Source organism: Leucoraja erinacea, chromosome 18 (genome assembly GCF_028641065.1).
Source record: "Leucoraja erinacea ecotype New England chromosome 18, Leri_hhj_1, whole genome shotgun sequence".
NCBI lineage: Eukaryota > Metazoa > Chordata > Chondrichthyes > Rajiformes > Rajidae > Leucoraja > Leucoraja erinaceus.
Window position 1 is genome coordinate 10,604,785 of NC_073394.1, and position 15,435 is coordinate 10,620,219.

The 15,435-nt window shown below is 46.7% G+C and overlaps 1 protein-coding gene across 1 annotated transcript; it reads right to left on the reverse strand.

Annotated features, from left to right (window-relative positions):
* Positions 1 to 55: 55 nt before the first annotated feature.
* LOC129705633 (uncharacterized protein C11orf91 homolog) lies at positions 56 to 9,850 on the reverse strand. Its single transcript, XM_055649285.1, has 2 exons — positions 9,186 to 9,850; positions 56 to 3,239 (listed from the first exon to the last, which is right to left on the reverse strand). The coding sequence occupies exons 1-2, from the start codon at positions 9,748 to 9,750 to the stop codon at positions 3,139 to 3,141; spliced, it is 666 nt and encodes a 221-aa protein (XP_055505260.1). The 5' UTR covers positions 9,751 to 9,850; the 3' UTR covers positions 56 to 3,138.
* Positions 9,851 to 15,435: the final 5,585 nt, after the last annotated feature.

Sequence of the window (15,435 nt, forward strand, 5' to 3'; positions counted from 1 at the left end):
GCATTAAAGTTCTCACTGCGAGACTTTGTACAGGAATGTGTTTTATAACATAGACATTTTGTCTGCAAATCCCACTATATGTCAATGCTGGTGAGGATGTTAGGGTGATGTGAAGAATTTGGCTGTTCTGTCCATGATGGTTTTATTCCTGCAGTCAACGTGATTTATGGGGGAGGGGGGGAGGTTAATTGATTGCATTGATCAGTACTGCTGGATTGTATCTCGCAGTGCAGTTTGCTTGAAGTAAAAGCCCTGTCCCCACGGTGCAAGTTCATTCCAAGGACTTGGTGAAATGGTCGCCGAGTCTCCACTTGGTACGGCCAATGTGCAGGGGTTGTTTTAGTGGGTTCCACATTTTGGAAGAATGCAGAGCATTTTGTTTCAATTAAATACTTTCATTATTCCAAGTGAAAGTACAAACTTAATACGAGCCGGGGAAACTGAGGTAGGGCAAGCGCTGAGGAGCTGTTTAACCCAATAATAAGAGATTCCCTTCCATTCATAAGAGATTATTGTGCCACCACATTTGGGCAGCACAGTGCGGTGGTAAAGCGCCAGAGATCTGGGTTCGATTCTGACCTCAGGTGCTGTCTGTGTGGAGTTTGCATGTTCTCCTGGTGACCATGTGGGTTCCCTCCGGGTGCCTTGGTTTCCTCACACATCTTAAAGAGGTGTGTCTTTGTTGGTTAATTGACCTCTGTTAATTACCCTTAGTGTGTATGAAGTGGTTGAGAGAGTGGGATAGCATAAAACTGGGTGTGCATGGGTGATCGATGGTTAACGCGGGCTGAAGGGCCTGTTTCCATGCTGTATCTCTAAAACTAAACTATATTGATGGTTCTCTGGTCTTTACACTGGGAGTTTCCCATTCAGACAACATCACACGTATTTTTTTTTTAATTCATCTGCATTTTTATTTAACTTTGTTTCCATTAATTTATCCAAGAGCATGCAGAAATAAATTACCCATTTCCAAAATCTAAAATCATTGACATTGTACATTATTAACTTTTATATCGAATATTCCAATGATATACAATTTCAATGGTTATCGGTGCTTATACAGAAAAATATATATATTTTTAAGCATTTTCCAATCCTGGCCCCATTAAAAGCAACACTAACATCAAATTATCTTCACACTTTCAATGCTGAAATGCTTGATGCCTTGTAGTCACCAAGAAAAATATACTGATGTAATTCTAAAGCCTAGTATCTTTTACTTCCACAAAGACTTCAATTCATAGTGCAGTTATTTGCAGGCACCCAGTATATTAACTTTTACACCTCTTATCTCTTTGACAGCATGACAGTCAATCCTTAAAACATATATATATATATATATAGATATTAACAGGGAACGTCGGCAAGAACGACATTTGATGTTTGTGGGAATATTGGCTACCTGGTAGCTTAAAGAAATGTTAATTCACAGGACACAAATGTATATGGAATGAGCAGAGTTTATCCCCGATCTTTCACAGCCCCTGTACTAGTTGTTACCAGTCAATCCCATTGATGGGTCTGGAGTTTGGAAGTTTGACACATCCACAATGAAATTCACTGATATTAGGTTTTTCAATTTATCGATTTATTTTGTCAATGGGATTTAAAATATCCAGCTCCCTGGTTGGGATTTGAACCTGCATCTCCTGGCACTAGTCCCGGTGACATAATCTCTGTGCCCCTGACGGCCGAGAGACAGAATGCCAAGAGCCAAGTCCAATATCCATGCACGAGTAACAGCAGAGGACCACACGACTGATGTCTTCTACAGATGTTTCCAGCTCTGTTCAACAGCGACCCCTTATGGCCAGAGCTTGCCTTTGCAGGCACTGCGTTTCATCGCTCCAAACACTGGGCTAAATTTGCCAACTGAAATTTTGATTCCCAAATGAACCGTGTCTGGTGAAAGCACCGTTTAGTTGGGGATCCGAGGATCACAAGGATGCCTGAATTGCTTAGATAATGCATGTGAGGTTTGTGGATGGGTGTGAAATGGATTGAATGGGCAGGCATTTCAATGCACACTCAAAGCTGAACATTATACAAGAACATCATTTGAAACAGATGGATTCAGCCACTGGTACATGTAAATGGAAACAACTATTTCGAGAAAGAGACTAGATGCCTTCTGACAGACATCCATCAACATCTAGAGGCCTTTATCCAACTCAGAGTAACTAAAAGCCATTGCAAAAACATGAGGGGATGAAAACCATGAATCCTTTATCATGCCGGCAGAGCAGAGGATGACTCATTGAAAGAATGAAGGCTTAAACAATCTCCTATCATTTCCCCGAATGTTTTCACATTGACTCTATGTCCGTCAGTAGTCTGGGGCAGGGGTAGAGGAAATGGGGAGAGAGGGAGGTGTCTGTGCTGGATTTAGAATGACCTCCATGGATTGGTACAGAATAGGGGTTCATTAGGTAGCAACTCGTGTTATTCTGCAGGTTCCACACTGCCACCTTCCCTCCCCACCAATGCATCCCACTCCCAAGTGTCTCCATGCATCATCTCTCATCCAGAGGCCCTGGTTTGGGATTGCTATCTCTCCACCGTTATCCTGGGATTCCCTGGAATTGAAGATTAACCCGGAAGGCACCGTCCCAACTTGAGAGAAGCAAGTGGGGGGGATTAAAAAAAAAAAAATGTTTTCCCTAGACGATAAATGAGTTATTAAAAGAACGTTAGGAACAAGATTGAGACAAGGCATGAAAGATGTCAAGAACTAAACTTCCAGCAGAGTTGACAACCCTGGCCTGTAAACTGAACCGGATGAAGGGAGGATAAAGGTAATCCCACCAGCCAAGGTAATCCCCGCTGTTGTAACAATTCCTCGGAGAGTTGTGGAAAAGCCAGTGGCATCAAACACCCAGTGTGATCTAACAATGGGAGCGGTTTAAATGATGTGCAACTCAATCTGGCTTAAGTTGAGTAACTACATTGAAATGTCTTATTTAGTGAATTTTGACAGTCAGTGAGGCGTTTGGTTGCAAATCAGAAAGGAAACCTAGTAATTCAGTCCAACTTAATGTTTTGTATATCAGACCCTACATTAAACATCTTTGATTGCAGTGTGGTTGATTATCCTTGAAGGCGCTAAGATCTCCATTCTCCTGCTCAATGGAAGGACTACCATTTCTTCGCCTTGTCCTTTAAGATCTGCAGCTTCTTCTCCTTGGCTGCCTTGATGTCTTGCATCTTCTCATCTTTCAGCATCTTTAAAAACTTATCTGTTGGAAAGCAGATTTTGTGGTCTTTAGAGCCGAAGGGATTGCAACAGAAGCCTTCAGAGGTGTGGCGGTTTTGCACAGAGTGGGGGCGGGACGGACTCTCGCAAGGAGAGGTTGATGTCGCTGTGTAGAAGGTGGCTTAACGGGGTGAGGCACAGTTGACACGTTAGGGGCGAGGAGATGAGGGGGGATAGGAGGAGGTTTCCGGTGCCATTGGTGGGATTAGTTATAAACCATAGAACAGTACAGCAATGGAACAGGCCATTCGGCCCACAATGTGCCGATCATGATGCCAAAACCAACTCTTATCTTCCTGCACATAAACCATAACCCTCCATTCCCTGTATATCCATGTGATTATTCAAAAGCCTCAGAAATGCCACTATCGTATCATAAGGTCATAAGGAATAGGAGTAGAATTAGGCCATTTGGCCCATCAGGTCCACTCCGTCATTCAATCATGGCTGATCTATCTCTCTCTCCTAACCCCATTCTCCTGCCTTCTCCCCATAACCCTGACACTATATCTGCCTCCACCACCACCCCTAGCAGCATGTACCAGGCACCCACCAATCTCTGTACAAAAACTTGCCCCACACATCTCCTTTAAACTTTGTCTAAAGAAGGGTCTCGACCCGAAACGTCACCCATTTCCTTCTCCCCAGAGATGCTGCCTGTACCGCTGAGTTACTCCGGCTTTGTGTGTCTTTCTTCCTTTAAATGTTTAAGAAGGAACTGCAAATGCTGGAAAATCAAAGGTAGACAAAAGTGCTGGAGAAACTCAGCGGGTGCAGCAGTATCTATGGAGCGAAGGAAATAGGCAACATTTCAGGCAGAAACGTTGCCTATTTCCTTCGCTCCATAGTTGCTGCTGCACCCGCTGAGTTTCTCCAGCACTTTTGTCTACCTTCCTTTAAATGTTGTCCCTCTGATCCATAGCAAAAAGATTTGAGTATAGGAGCAGGGAGGTTCTACTGCAGTTGTACAGGGTCTTGGTGCGACCACACCTGGAGTATTGCGTACAGTTTTGGTCTCCAAATCTGAGGAAGGACATTATTGCCATAGAGGGAGTGCAGAGGAGGTTCACCAGACTGATTCCTGGGATGTCAGGACTTTCATATGAGGAAAGACTGGATAGACTCAGCTTGTACTCGCTAGAATTTAGGAGATTGAGGGGGGATCTTATAGAAACTTACAAAATTCTTAAGGAGTTGGACAGGCTAGATGCAGGAAGATTGTTCCCAATGTTGGGGAAGTCCAGTACAAGGGGTCACAGCTTAAGGATAGAGGGGAAATCCTTTAGGACCGAGATGAGAAAAACATTTTTCACACAGAGAGTGGTGAATCTCTGGAACTCTCTGCCACGGAAGGTAGTTGAGGCCAGTTCATTGGCTATATTTAAGAGGGAGTTAGATGTGGCCCTTTGTGGCTAAAGGGATCAGGAGGTATGGAGAGAAGGCAGGTACGGGATACTGAGTTGGATGATCAGCCATGACCATATTGAATGGCGGTGCAGGCTCGAAGGGCCGAGTGGCCTACTCCTGCACCTATGTTCTATGTTTCCATGTTCTATGATCCATGCCCGCCAGTCTTTAATCCTGAGTAGAAGGCTCTGGCTGTCCACCCTATCTATGCCTCTCGTGATTGTATATACTTCTAACAGTCTCTCAACAACCGGCATTCCAGAGAAAACAATCCAAACCTGTCCAATCTCTCACGGTAGCAAATATCCCCACTAATCCGGGCATCATTCCAGTAAACCTCCTCCGTACTCTTTCTATTTCTTTTATCCTATCTGTGCTGGGGTGAATAGAACTGCACACAATACTCCGAAAGCATCCTCTCCTAAGCTGACTCTTTTCTGACTCTTATATTCAATGCCTCGTTGAATGAAGGCGAGCACACAATAGGCTTTTTCTTTACCACTCTATCTACTTGTGTTGCCATTTTTCAGGAGGTTGTGGACTAGGACCCCAATATCTTCGCCTTATGTTTGGCACGAACATTGTGGGCTGAAGGGCCTGTTCCTGTGCTGTACTTGGACTTGGACTAGGTGAGCTAAACAATCTGCTTTTGAGACGTTTATCGTGTACCTCCATGCAATGTTGGGTATAAACACCTCGGAGCTTAGTTTACTTTAGAGATACAGCGCAGAAACAGTCCCTTCGGCCCACCAAGTCCGTGCCGGCCAGCAATCCCCACACAGTAACACTGTGCCGCACACACTAGGGACAATTTACACAATTTTATCAAAGCCAATTAACCTACAAACGTGTAGGTCTTTGTAAGGTGGGAGGAAACCGGAGCACCTGAAGAAAACCCACACGGGACAAACTGCGTACAGGCAAGCACCCATAGCCAGGATCGAACCCGGGTCTCTGGAGCTGTACGGCAGCAACTCTGCCCCTATGCTGCCCACAAATCTGAAATAAATGTAGAGAAATACTCAGTAGGTCAGACAGCACCCATGGAGCAAGGAACAACTGCCCAGAACCTGCAGGGAAATTCTGGCAACCCCTAGCCATTTACGCTTGGACATGCACATGTTAGACTCTACTGGTAAAATGTTGCCTGCATTAACGTGCATTAGCTATAATGAGAGGTTGGACAAACGGGTTGTTTTCTCTGGAGCAACAGAGATTGAGGGCAAACCTGATGGAAGTATATAAAAGGCTGAGGGTCATAGATAGGATAGGCACAGAACCTTTCTTTCAGGCTGGGAAACCAGGCTCTAAAACCAGAGGACATAGGTTTAAGGTGAGGGGGGAAAGATTATGAGAGATACATTTATACAAAGGTAAGTGGGTGAATGGCTACTGGAGGAGGTAGTTGAGGCAGTATCATTTAATAAACGTACACAAAAATGCTGGAGAAACTCAGCGGGTGCAGCAGCATCTATGGAGCGAAGGAAAAAAGGCAACGTTTCGGGCCAAAACCTTTCTTCAGACTGGGGTTTCGGCCCGAAGCGTTGCCTTTGTCCTTTGCTCCATAGATGCTGCTGCACCCGCTGAGTTTCTCCAGCTTTTTTGTGTACCTTCGATTTTCCAGCATCTGCAGTTCCTTCTTAACCATTTAATAAACATTTGGTGCATGGATAGGATAGGTTTGGAGGGAGATGGACCAAACTCAGGCAGGTGGGGCTTGTGTAGATGTTGGTCTGCGTGGGCATGTTGGGCCGAAGGGCCTGTTTACACACCCTGTGAGTCAATGACTCTATGAAATGTCAAAAGCTGACCTTAATGTGAGAGGGCCAAAGTTTAAAGGCGATCTGGGGGTAAGTTTATTTACACACAGGGGGGTGGGGGTGGAGGGTTTGTAGTGAGCATCAGTTGATAGTCTGTCCTTTGTTGGAGACAGCGAGATCAAGAAAGTGGAGAGAGGTGGTCAGAGATAGTCCAGGTGCATTTGAGGGCAGGGTGGAAGTTAGTGGTGAAGTTAATGAAGTCCTTCGCTTAATAAAGTTCTTCATGGGTGTAGGAGGCATCCTTTACAGTCTTTGGTGTAGAGGAGAAAGAGTCGGGGGATAGGGCCAGTGTATGCCTGGAACAAGGACTATTCGATGTACCCGACATAAAGGCAGGCATAGCTGGGACCCATGCAAGTGCCCACGGCTACATCTTTAATTTGGAGAGACTGAGAGGAGTTGTCGAGGGTAGTTCTCCGACCAGTCTGACTGTCCTCCTGATTAGATTTTACATTCTGTGCCTTGTTGTCGCCTTCCCCTAACTTATTATGATCCATTCAACACTTTCCTTGATCTCATCCATTTTGATCTATCGTTTTCACACCTTACTCTTCCATATCTCTCGTTTCCCTCTCCCCTGACTCTCAGTCTGAAGAAGGGTCTCGACCCGAAACGTCACCCCTTCTTTCCTGAGATGATGCCTGTCCCACTGAGTTACTCCAGCATTTTGTGTCCATTGAGGGTGAGAACAAGTTCTGCTTTGCTACAATCGTTCACTATTAACACTATCCTGCACCTAGTGGAACAGAGACACAACCAATATCCCTCTACTGACACTCTCTTCCATCTAGCATGATGCCGAACTTGATGCCAAGCTAAACCAATCTCCTGTGCCTGATTATATGCTCCATATCCCTCCATTCCCTGCATATCCACGTTTCTGTCTAATAGCCTCATAAACGCCACCATCATATCTACCTCCACCACCACAGTGGTGCAGCAGTAGAGATACTGCCTCACAGCGCCAGAGACCCGGGTTCGATCCTGATTACGGGCGCTGTCTGCACGGAGTTTGCACGTTCTCCCTGTGACTGCGTGAATTTCCCCCGGGATCTCCGGCTTCCTCCCACATTCCACGGATGTGCAGATTTGTAGGTTAATTGGCCTCCGGAAATTCTCCCCAGTATGTAGAATAGAACTAGTGTACAGGTGATCGCTGGTCGGCATGGACTCGGTGGGCCGAAGGGCCTCTTTCCATGCCGTAGCTCTAAAAGTGGAACTAAAACCACCCCTGGCAGTGCGTGCGTTCCAGGTACTCACCGCTCTCTGTGTAAAGAACGTTGTCACACAAATCTCCTTTACCTTTTCCCCCTCCCACATTAATGCTATACCCTCTAGTCTGTGACATCTCCACCATGAGAAAAAATAGTTTCTGATTGTCTACCCTATTCCTCTCATGGGTTATATATTTCAATCAGGGCTCCCCTCAGCTCCGACTATAGCCTCTCCCTATAGCTGATACCCTCTAACTATGGTACACTCTTCTGCACCCTTTCCAAAGTGTTCACATCCTGTGCTGGAGTAACTCAGCGGGTCAGGCAGCGTCTCTGGAGAAAGGGAATAGGTGATGTTTCGAGTCATAGAAAGATAGAAACATAGAAATTAGGTGCAGGAGTAGGCCATTCGGCCCTTCGAGCCTGCACCGCCATTCAATATGATCATGGCTGATCATCCAACTCAGTATCCCGTACCTGCCTTCTCTCCATACCCCCTGATCCCCTTAGCCACAAGGGCCACATCTAACTCCCTCTTAAATATAGCCAATGAACTGGCCTCAACTACCCTCTGTGGCAGAGAGTTCCAGAGATTCACCACTCTCTGTGTGAAAAAAGTTCTTCTCATCTCGGTTTTAAAGGATTTCCCCTTTATCCTTAAGCTGTGACCCCTTGTCCTGGACTTCCCTAACATCGGGAACAATCTTCCTCGAGACCCTTCTTCAGACTTGGACTGAAACATCACCTATTCCTTATCTCCAGAGCCTTGACGAGCTGAGTTACTCCAGCATTTTGTGTCCATCTTCGATGCAAACCTGCGTCTGCAGTTCCTTCCCACCCATCATTCCTGTAACAGGGAACAAGGATCGGCCCCTTTGATCCACAATGTGTTTGCGCCGTTCAAGATGCCAAGGGTGAACTAATCTCATCTGCGTGAAGCTGCCAAGACAAACTGATCTCTGGATCGAGCTGCCAGAGGAGGCGGTGGAAGATACAACCAATACATTTTAGAGGCATTAAGATAGACAAAGGGCATAAAAGGATAAGGACTTAACGTGGGCAAATGGGATCAATGTAGACAAAGTAACCCTTGCATCCTCTCTCACCGTCCCTCCCCCACTGTAGACAACGTACTAGTTTTACTGTTGTCCACGAGTTTCACTGTTTCTATAACTCGTTATCACCTTCCTCACAGCCAACAATGGACCATTGTGGGCTCCACCTTTCTTTGATCACCGTTGCTCGTCTTTCATTCATTTGTCCTCTGCACCTTCCCTATCTCAATTCCTGTTCCCCTGACTCTCAGCCCGAAGAAGGGCCTCGACCCGAAACGTCACCTCGTCTTTTCTCCAGAGATGCTGCCTGACCCGCTGGGTTACTCCGGCTTTTTCGTGTCTATTTTTGGCGTGGACACGCTGGGCCAAAGGGCCACCCCCCACCTCGCCCCCCGTTTTCTCCCCGCTGGGTGACTCTACCATCAGAACTCACATCTCCGCAGGTCGAAGCCATCTCCAGTCAGCGTGAGGAGCTCCATCTCCTTCAGCCTGATGTCCAACTCGCAGATCTCGTCCAGCTCGCTCCAGGCGGAGTCTCCTCCCACCGGCGGGGAGAAGAACTTCAGGGGCTCGTAGGCGTTTTCCGCCAACCCCCGCGGCCACAGGGAAGCCTTGGTGGGCTTGTTCTCCACGATCTCCGGGGCCGGGAAGAGGTTCTTCCAGATGTTGAAGCCGTTGAGAGGGGACGAGTTGCTGTTGGTGTCATAGAGGGAAGGGAAGTACTTGGGCGCCTTCTTGCTCATGGTCTCTGCGTGGCGTGAGGCCACCCTGCTCAGATCTCTGGGCTCCCTCTCTCCGCTCTCCCCATGGGCCTCATTATCCCTCTGCATCACTGCATTCCAACGTGAAGTTATCTTTAAATTAAAAAGATGCACATGGAAACTTTGGAACTCAGCGACGGATCCCTGACTCAGCATTCTGAGGAACAATCGCAACCCCCCTCCCCCCAGCTCTGATTGGCTGCGGGTTCTTGATGCCAACCCCATGCATTGAGTCATAAAGTCACTGCACCCCCAATGGATTTAAACCAAACAAGTTCACAAGCTATAGGAGTACTATTAGGCCATTCAGCCCATTGCATCTACTCCACCATTCAATCATGGCTGATCTCGGCCTCCTAATCCCGTTTTCCTGCCTTCTCCCCATAACTCTTGACACCCGTTATAATTAACAATTTGTCTGACTGTGCCTTAAAAATATCCACTGACTTGGCCTCCACAGCCCTCTGTGGCAATGAGTTCCACAGATTAACTACCCTCTGACTAAAGAAGTTCATAGAAACATAGAAACATAGAAACATAGAAAATAGGTGCAGGAGTAGGCCATTCGGCCCTTCGTGCCTGCACCGCCCTTCAATATGATCATGGCTGATCATCCAACTCAGTATCCCGTACCTGCCTTCTCTCCATAGCCCCTGATCCCTTTAGCCACAAGGGCCACATCTAACTCCCTCTTAAATATAGCCAATGAACTGGCCTCAACTACCTTCTGTGGCAGAGAGTTCCAGAGATTCGCCACTCTCTGTGTGAAAAATGTTTTTCTCATCTCGGTTCTAAAGGATTTCCCCTCTATCCTTAAGCTGTGACCCCTTGTCCTGGACTTCCCCAACATCGGGAACAATCTTCCTGCATCTAGCCTGTCCAACCCCTTAAGAATTTTGTAAGTTTCCATAAGATCTTACAAAATTCTTAAGGGATTCCTCGTCACCTCCTTTCTAAAAGAGCGCCCTTTAATTCTGAGACTATGACCTCTGGTCCTAGACTCCCACCAGTGGAAACATCCTCTTCACATCCACTCCATCTATGCCTTTCACTATTCTGTAAGTTTCAATGAGGTCCCCCCTCAACCTTCTAAACTCCAGCGTGTTATCAGACAGGGAAAGGGAGAAAACTACCCCTCGTTGAGTTTGTACGAGCAACCTCCTATTGGAGAATGGAAGGGTTGGGCAAGGGACAATACTCGGCTTGGCTGGGCTGGGCGCCGCTCCAAGCGGCTGAGCACGGCTGACAGCGGCGGAAGACACCGTGGCCAGGCCGACTCTGCAAATCCTCCAGGACAACAGATCTTCATGTTCCGGTCAAGATCCCTGCGCTTACAACAACTGGGACTTGACATCAAACTGGCGACTCTGCATACTGTCTCAGTATACGACTGCTAAACACTTGTGCTGTATCTGAGATGCTAATCTAATATGTATCAAAGTGCTTGTGTACAATGATGCTTGTACTGAACTGTGTACAAAAATGAATTTCACTGTACCTTGGCACATGTGACAAGTTAAGTGCCACACCGTACAATGCTACCCCTCGAGTTTGTACGTGCAATCTCCTATCGGAGAGGGGAAGGGGTCGGACAAGGGCGAATACTCTTGAGTTTGTATGAGCAGCATCTCATTGGGCTCTGTACCACTGGACCATGGCTGAGTTTGCCTTCATTTTTGACCACCCGGATCCTCAAGAAGGATGCATTAGGTTGGAGGAGGATTCGACCAAGGTACACCGCACTATAGGAATAAGGTGATGTCGCTGGAGAGGGTGGGTCCCATAGCAGAAGCGTCCATGTCGCGGGGCAGGGAAGTATCCTGAGCTAATGCTGCTACCACCATCCTGTACTGCAACACGTGACGGCTCCCACTGATTGTCGCCGGAAGTTTGCGTCCTTTTCAGGACGGATGATGAAAGACGAAACTGGAGAGGGAGCAGAGAAGATTCGCCAAGACGTTTCCTGGGACGAGCCTTTCAGTGAAGAGGCGAGATTGGGTCTGTTTTCTCTTCAGAAGACGGGTTGTGATTGAGATACATAAAACTATGAGTGGTGTAGATAGTGTAGATGGCCAGGAACCTTTATGACATTGCCCCATATTAGAGGTAGCTTAGTTTCATTTAGAGATACAGCGTGGAAACAGGCTCTTCGGCCCACCGAGTCCGCCCCGACCAGCGACCCCCCACATACTAACACTGTCCTACACACACTAAGGACAATTTACATTTATACCAAGCCAATTAACCTACAAACCTGTGCGTCTTTGGAAACCGAAGATCTCTGCGAAAACCCCCGTGGTCACGGGGAGAGCGTACAAACTCCGTACAGACAAGCACCCGTAGTCAGGATCGAACGCTGTAAGCGCTGTAAGGCAGCAACTCTACCGCTGCGCCACTGTGCCGCTCGGTAGATGAAACTAGAGGATACAGATTTAGTGTAAGAGGTGAAACATTTAGAGGGTATCTGAGAGAGACTTTTTTTTTCACCCAGAGAGTACCTGAATTACTGAAGTGAAGTGAGTGGTAGAAGCTGAGTCGCTGTCAACGTTCAACTGATTGAGTAAACTCTGCACCATCCACAGTTATTTGCAAGTCATTATATTTTTAATCAATGGAGATTAATTGCTGATGGGCTGTTTTGTTTGCCTGCTAAAGGGTAATCAAATATTGACTTTCTTTATGCTCTCCCCACAATAAATTGGAATAATCACCCAGCTTTTGGTTAAATGAAGGCTGATGTAGTAAGTTTGGAGGGAGAGGAGAGATAGAGAGAGAGAGACGGACTAATAGAGATACAACAAAAAAGGGAGAGACAGAGACGAAGGGCCAAATGGCCTATTCCTGCAACTATTTTCTATTTTTTTATGTCTGTGTTTCTAGGCTAATCCCATTGGGCTCTAAACTTTTCTGATCCATGTGTTAAAATGTTGTTATTGCACCCACCTCACCCACATCACGTGGCAGCCTGTTCCATACCCCGCCACCCTCTGTGTGCAAACCTTGTGTATAGAAGTTGGGATGTTATGTTACAATTGTACAAGACATTTGTGAGGCCACGTTTGGAGTGTTGTGTTCAGTTTTGGTCACCCTGCTGTGGGAAAGGTACAGCAAAGTTGGAAAGAGTGCAGAGGATGAGGTTGTTGCCAGGACTTGAATCCCAACTTTTCCACTCAGAGGGTGGCGGGTGTATGGAATGTGCTGCCAGGCAACAACATGTGAGTGACATTTGGACAGGTACATAGATAGGAAAAGTTTAGATGCTCATGGGCTAAATGTGGCCGGGTGCGACCAGCATTATCTTGGTCGGCATGGGCAAGTTGGGTTGAAGGGCCTGTTTCCATGCTGTAAGAATCTGTGACTCTACGAATCTATCTTAAACCCATGCCCTCTAATGGTAGACTCTTTTACCCTGGGAAAAAGACTGTGACTATCTGTATACCCCCCCCTCATTATATAAACCCCTATAAAGTCATCTCTCAGCTTCCTATGCTCCAGGGGAAAAAAGTCACAGCCTACCCAGTCTCTCCTTGTAACTCCAGTCTCAGCCCCATTCTGGTGAATCTTTTCGACACCCTCTTCAGCTCAGTCATCTCGTTCGGTTACACCTTCACCGGTGTCTCCATGTCACCGAGCTAAATGGCAGCATTCAACCTGCAGAGAAAGAAAAGTCGATCATTTTGTTAAAACCATGTCTCCCACAAATAGGCAAAAGCCCTTCATTAAAAATACATCTAAAGTTTAGTTTTATTTGTAGTTTAGTTTAGAGATACAGCGCAAAATCAGGCCCTTTGGCCCATCGAGTTCGCACCGACCTGCGATCCCCACATATTAACACTACCCCACACACACCAGGGACAAGTTTACATTCGTACCAAGCCATTTAATCTACAAGGCTGTACGTCTTTGGAGTGTGGGAGGAAACCGAAGATTTCAGAGAAAACCCACGCAGATCAAGGGGAGAACGTGCAGACTCCGTACAGACAGCACCCGTAGTCAGGATCGAACCTGGGTCTCTGGATGCTGCAAGGTTGCAGCTCTACCGCTGCACCACTAGTTAATGGCTACAGTGTGTGAAATGCTATTACACTCATAAAGCCTAAAGCTATACAGCATGGAACCAGGCCCTTCGGCCCATCACGTCCATACTGTGCTATTAACATTGGCCAACATGTGACCAGTAGCACTCTAAACCCATTCCTTTCCATGCATCTGTGCAATTGTCTTTTAAAATGGGGAGAACATGTGAGGAGTGTCTGACTCCAGCAGGTGGCGCCTTTGGACCATCTTGAATTTGTGTCATTATCTGGACTACAATAGTTCCTTCATTCCTCCCCTCTCCCTCCACTCCGTGACCCATTCTCCCTACCTGTGGTTCTCATCCCACTCTTTTCTCATTAATCCCCCAGCTCTGTTGCTAATACATCATGGGGCATCTGGAGGTTACACAAAAAAGCTGGAGAAACTCAGCGGGTGCAGCAGCATCTATGGAGCGAAGGAAAAAGGCAACGTTTCGGGCCGAAACCCTTCTTCAGACTCGAGTCCAGCTTTTGTCCAGCTTTTTTGTGTAACCTTTGATTCTCCAGCATCTGCAGTTCCTTCTTAAACATGGGGCATCTGGATCTGGATGAGAAATTCCCCTCACGTCTTAGAGGCAGCTGTGATTGTATTAATGGGTGTTGAGCAGCCCAGGATTGTGAACGTAGATCATAGGACATAGAACAGTACAGCCCAGGAACAGGCCATTCGGCCCACAATGTCTGTGCGGAACATGATGACAAGTTAAAGTAATCTCCTCCGCATACCACTCAGTCACGGTGGCGCAGCGGTAGAGTTGCTGCCTTATAGCGAATGCAGCACCGGAGACTCGGGTTCGATCCCGACTACGGGTGCTGTCTGTACGGAGTTTGCTTGTTATCCCCGTGACCTGCGTGGGTTTTCTCCGAGATCTTCGGTTTCCTCCCACACTCCAAAGACGTGGAGGGTTGTAGGTTAATTGGCCTGGTAAATGTAAAAACTGTCCCTGGTGGGTGTAGGATAGTGTTAATTTGCGGGGATCGCTGGTCGGCGCGGACCCATTGAGCCTTCTTCTTCTTTCGTGTGGCGTGCACAGCCTAAAGTTGCTGGACAACTTGTTCTATTTGATCTTCTGTTTGTGCACGTCGAGTTGATTGCATTGCATTAGTCGAAACAGGGCGGACCACGTGAAGGTTGCAATCTTCCACCCCACCCGTTGAGTCAAAGGGCCTGTTTCCGTGCTGTATCTCTAAACTATACTAAACTAAACTAAACTAACAAAAGTTAAACTGACCTCCTCTGCCGACATGATCCAACTTATTTCCTTGCTTATCTATGTGCCTGTCCAGAAGCCTCTTAAACCCCACAATTGTATCTGCTTCCACCACCACCCTTTCACTTCCATATATTTAAAAAAATGCCACTCATATCTCCATTCCTCCTCTGACCTCAAAGCTAAGCTCTTTTGACATTTCCACCCTGGGAAAAAGTTCTGACTGTCTACCCTATCTATGCCTCTCATCATTTTACATACTTGTATCAGATTCCCACCCCCCTCCCCCCCCCCTTCTGCACCCTCTCCAAAAGCCTTCACATGCTTCCTGTGATGGGATGACTCACATGTGTATGCAAGACTCCAAATGTGGCCTGCCTAAAAGTTCTATAAAGTTGCAATTCTAAAGTTGCATTTGTGGGCTCAGAACTTTGATTGGGCTGCATTTATTGAAGTATTGAAAGCAGTTCTGGTCGCCCCACTACAGGAAGTATATGCGAGGCTTTAAGGAGGATTACCAGAGGGTACTAGCTATAACGACAGATTGGATAAACTTGTGTAGAAAGGAACTGCAAGGATCATAATTGGTCATTGTGAGCATCAGAGGAGAGTTGATGGGCATGTATAAGAAAGAG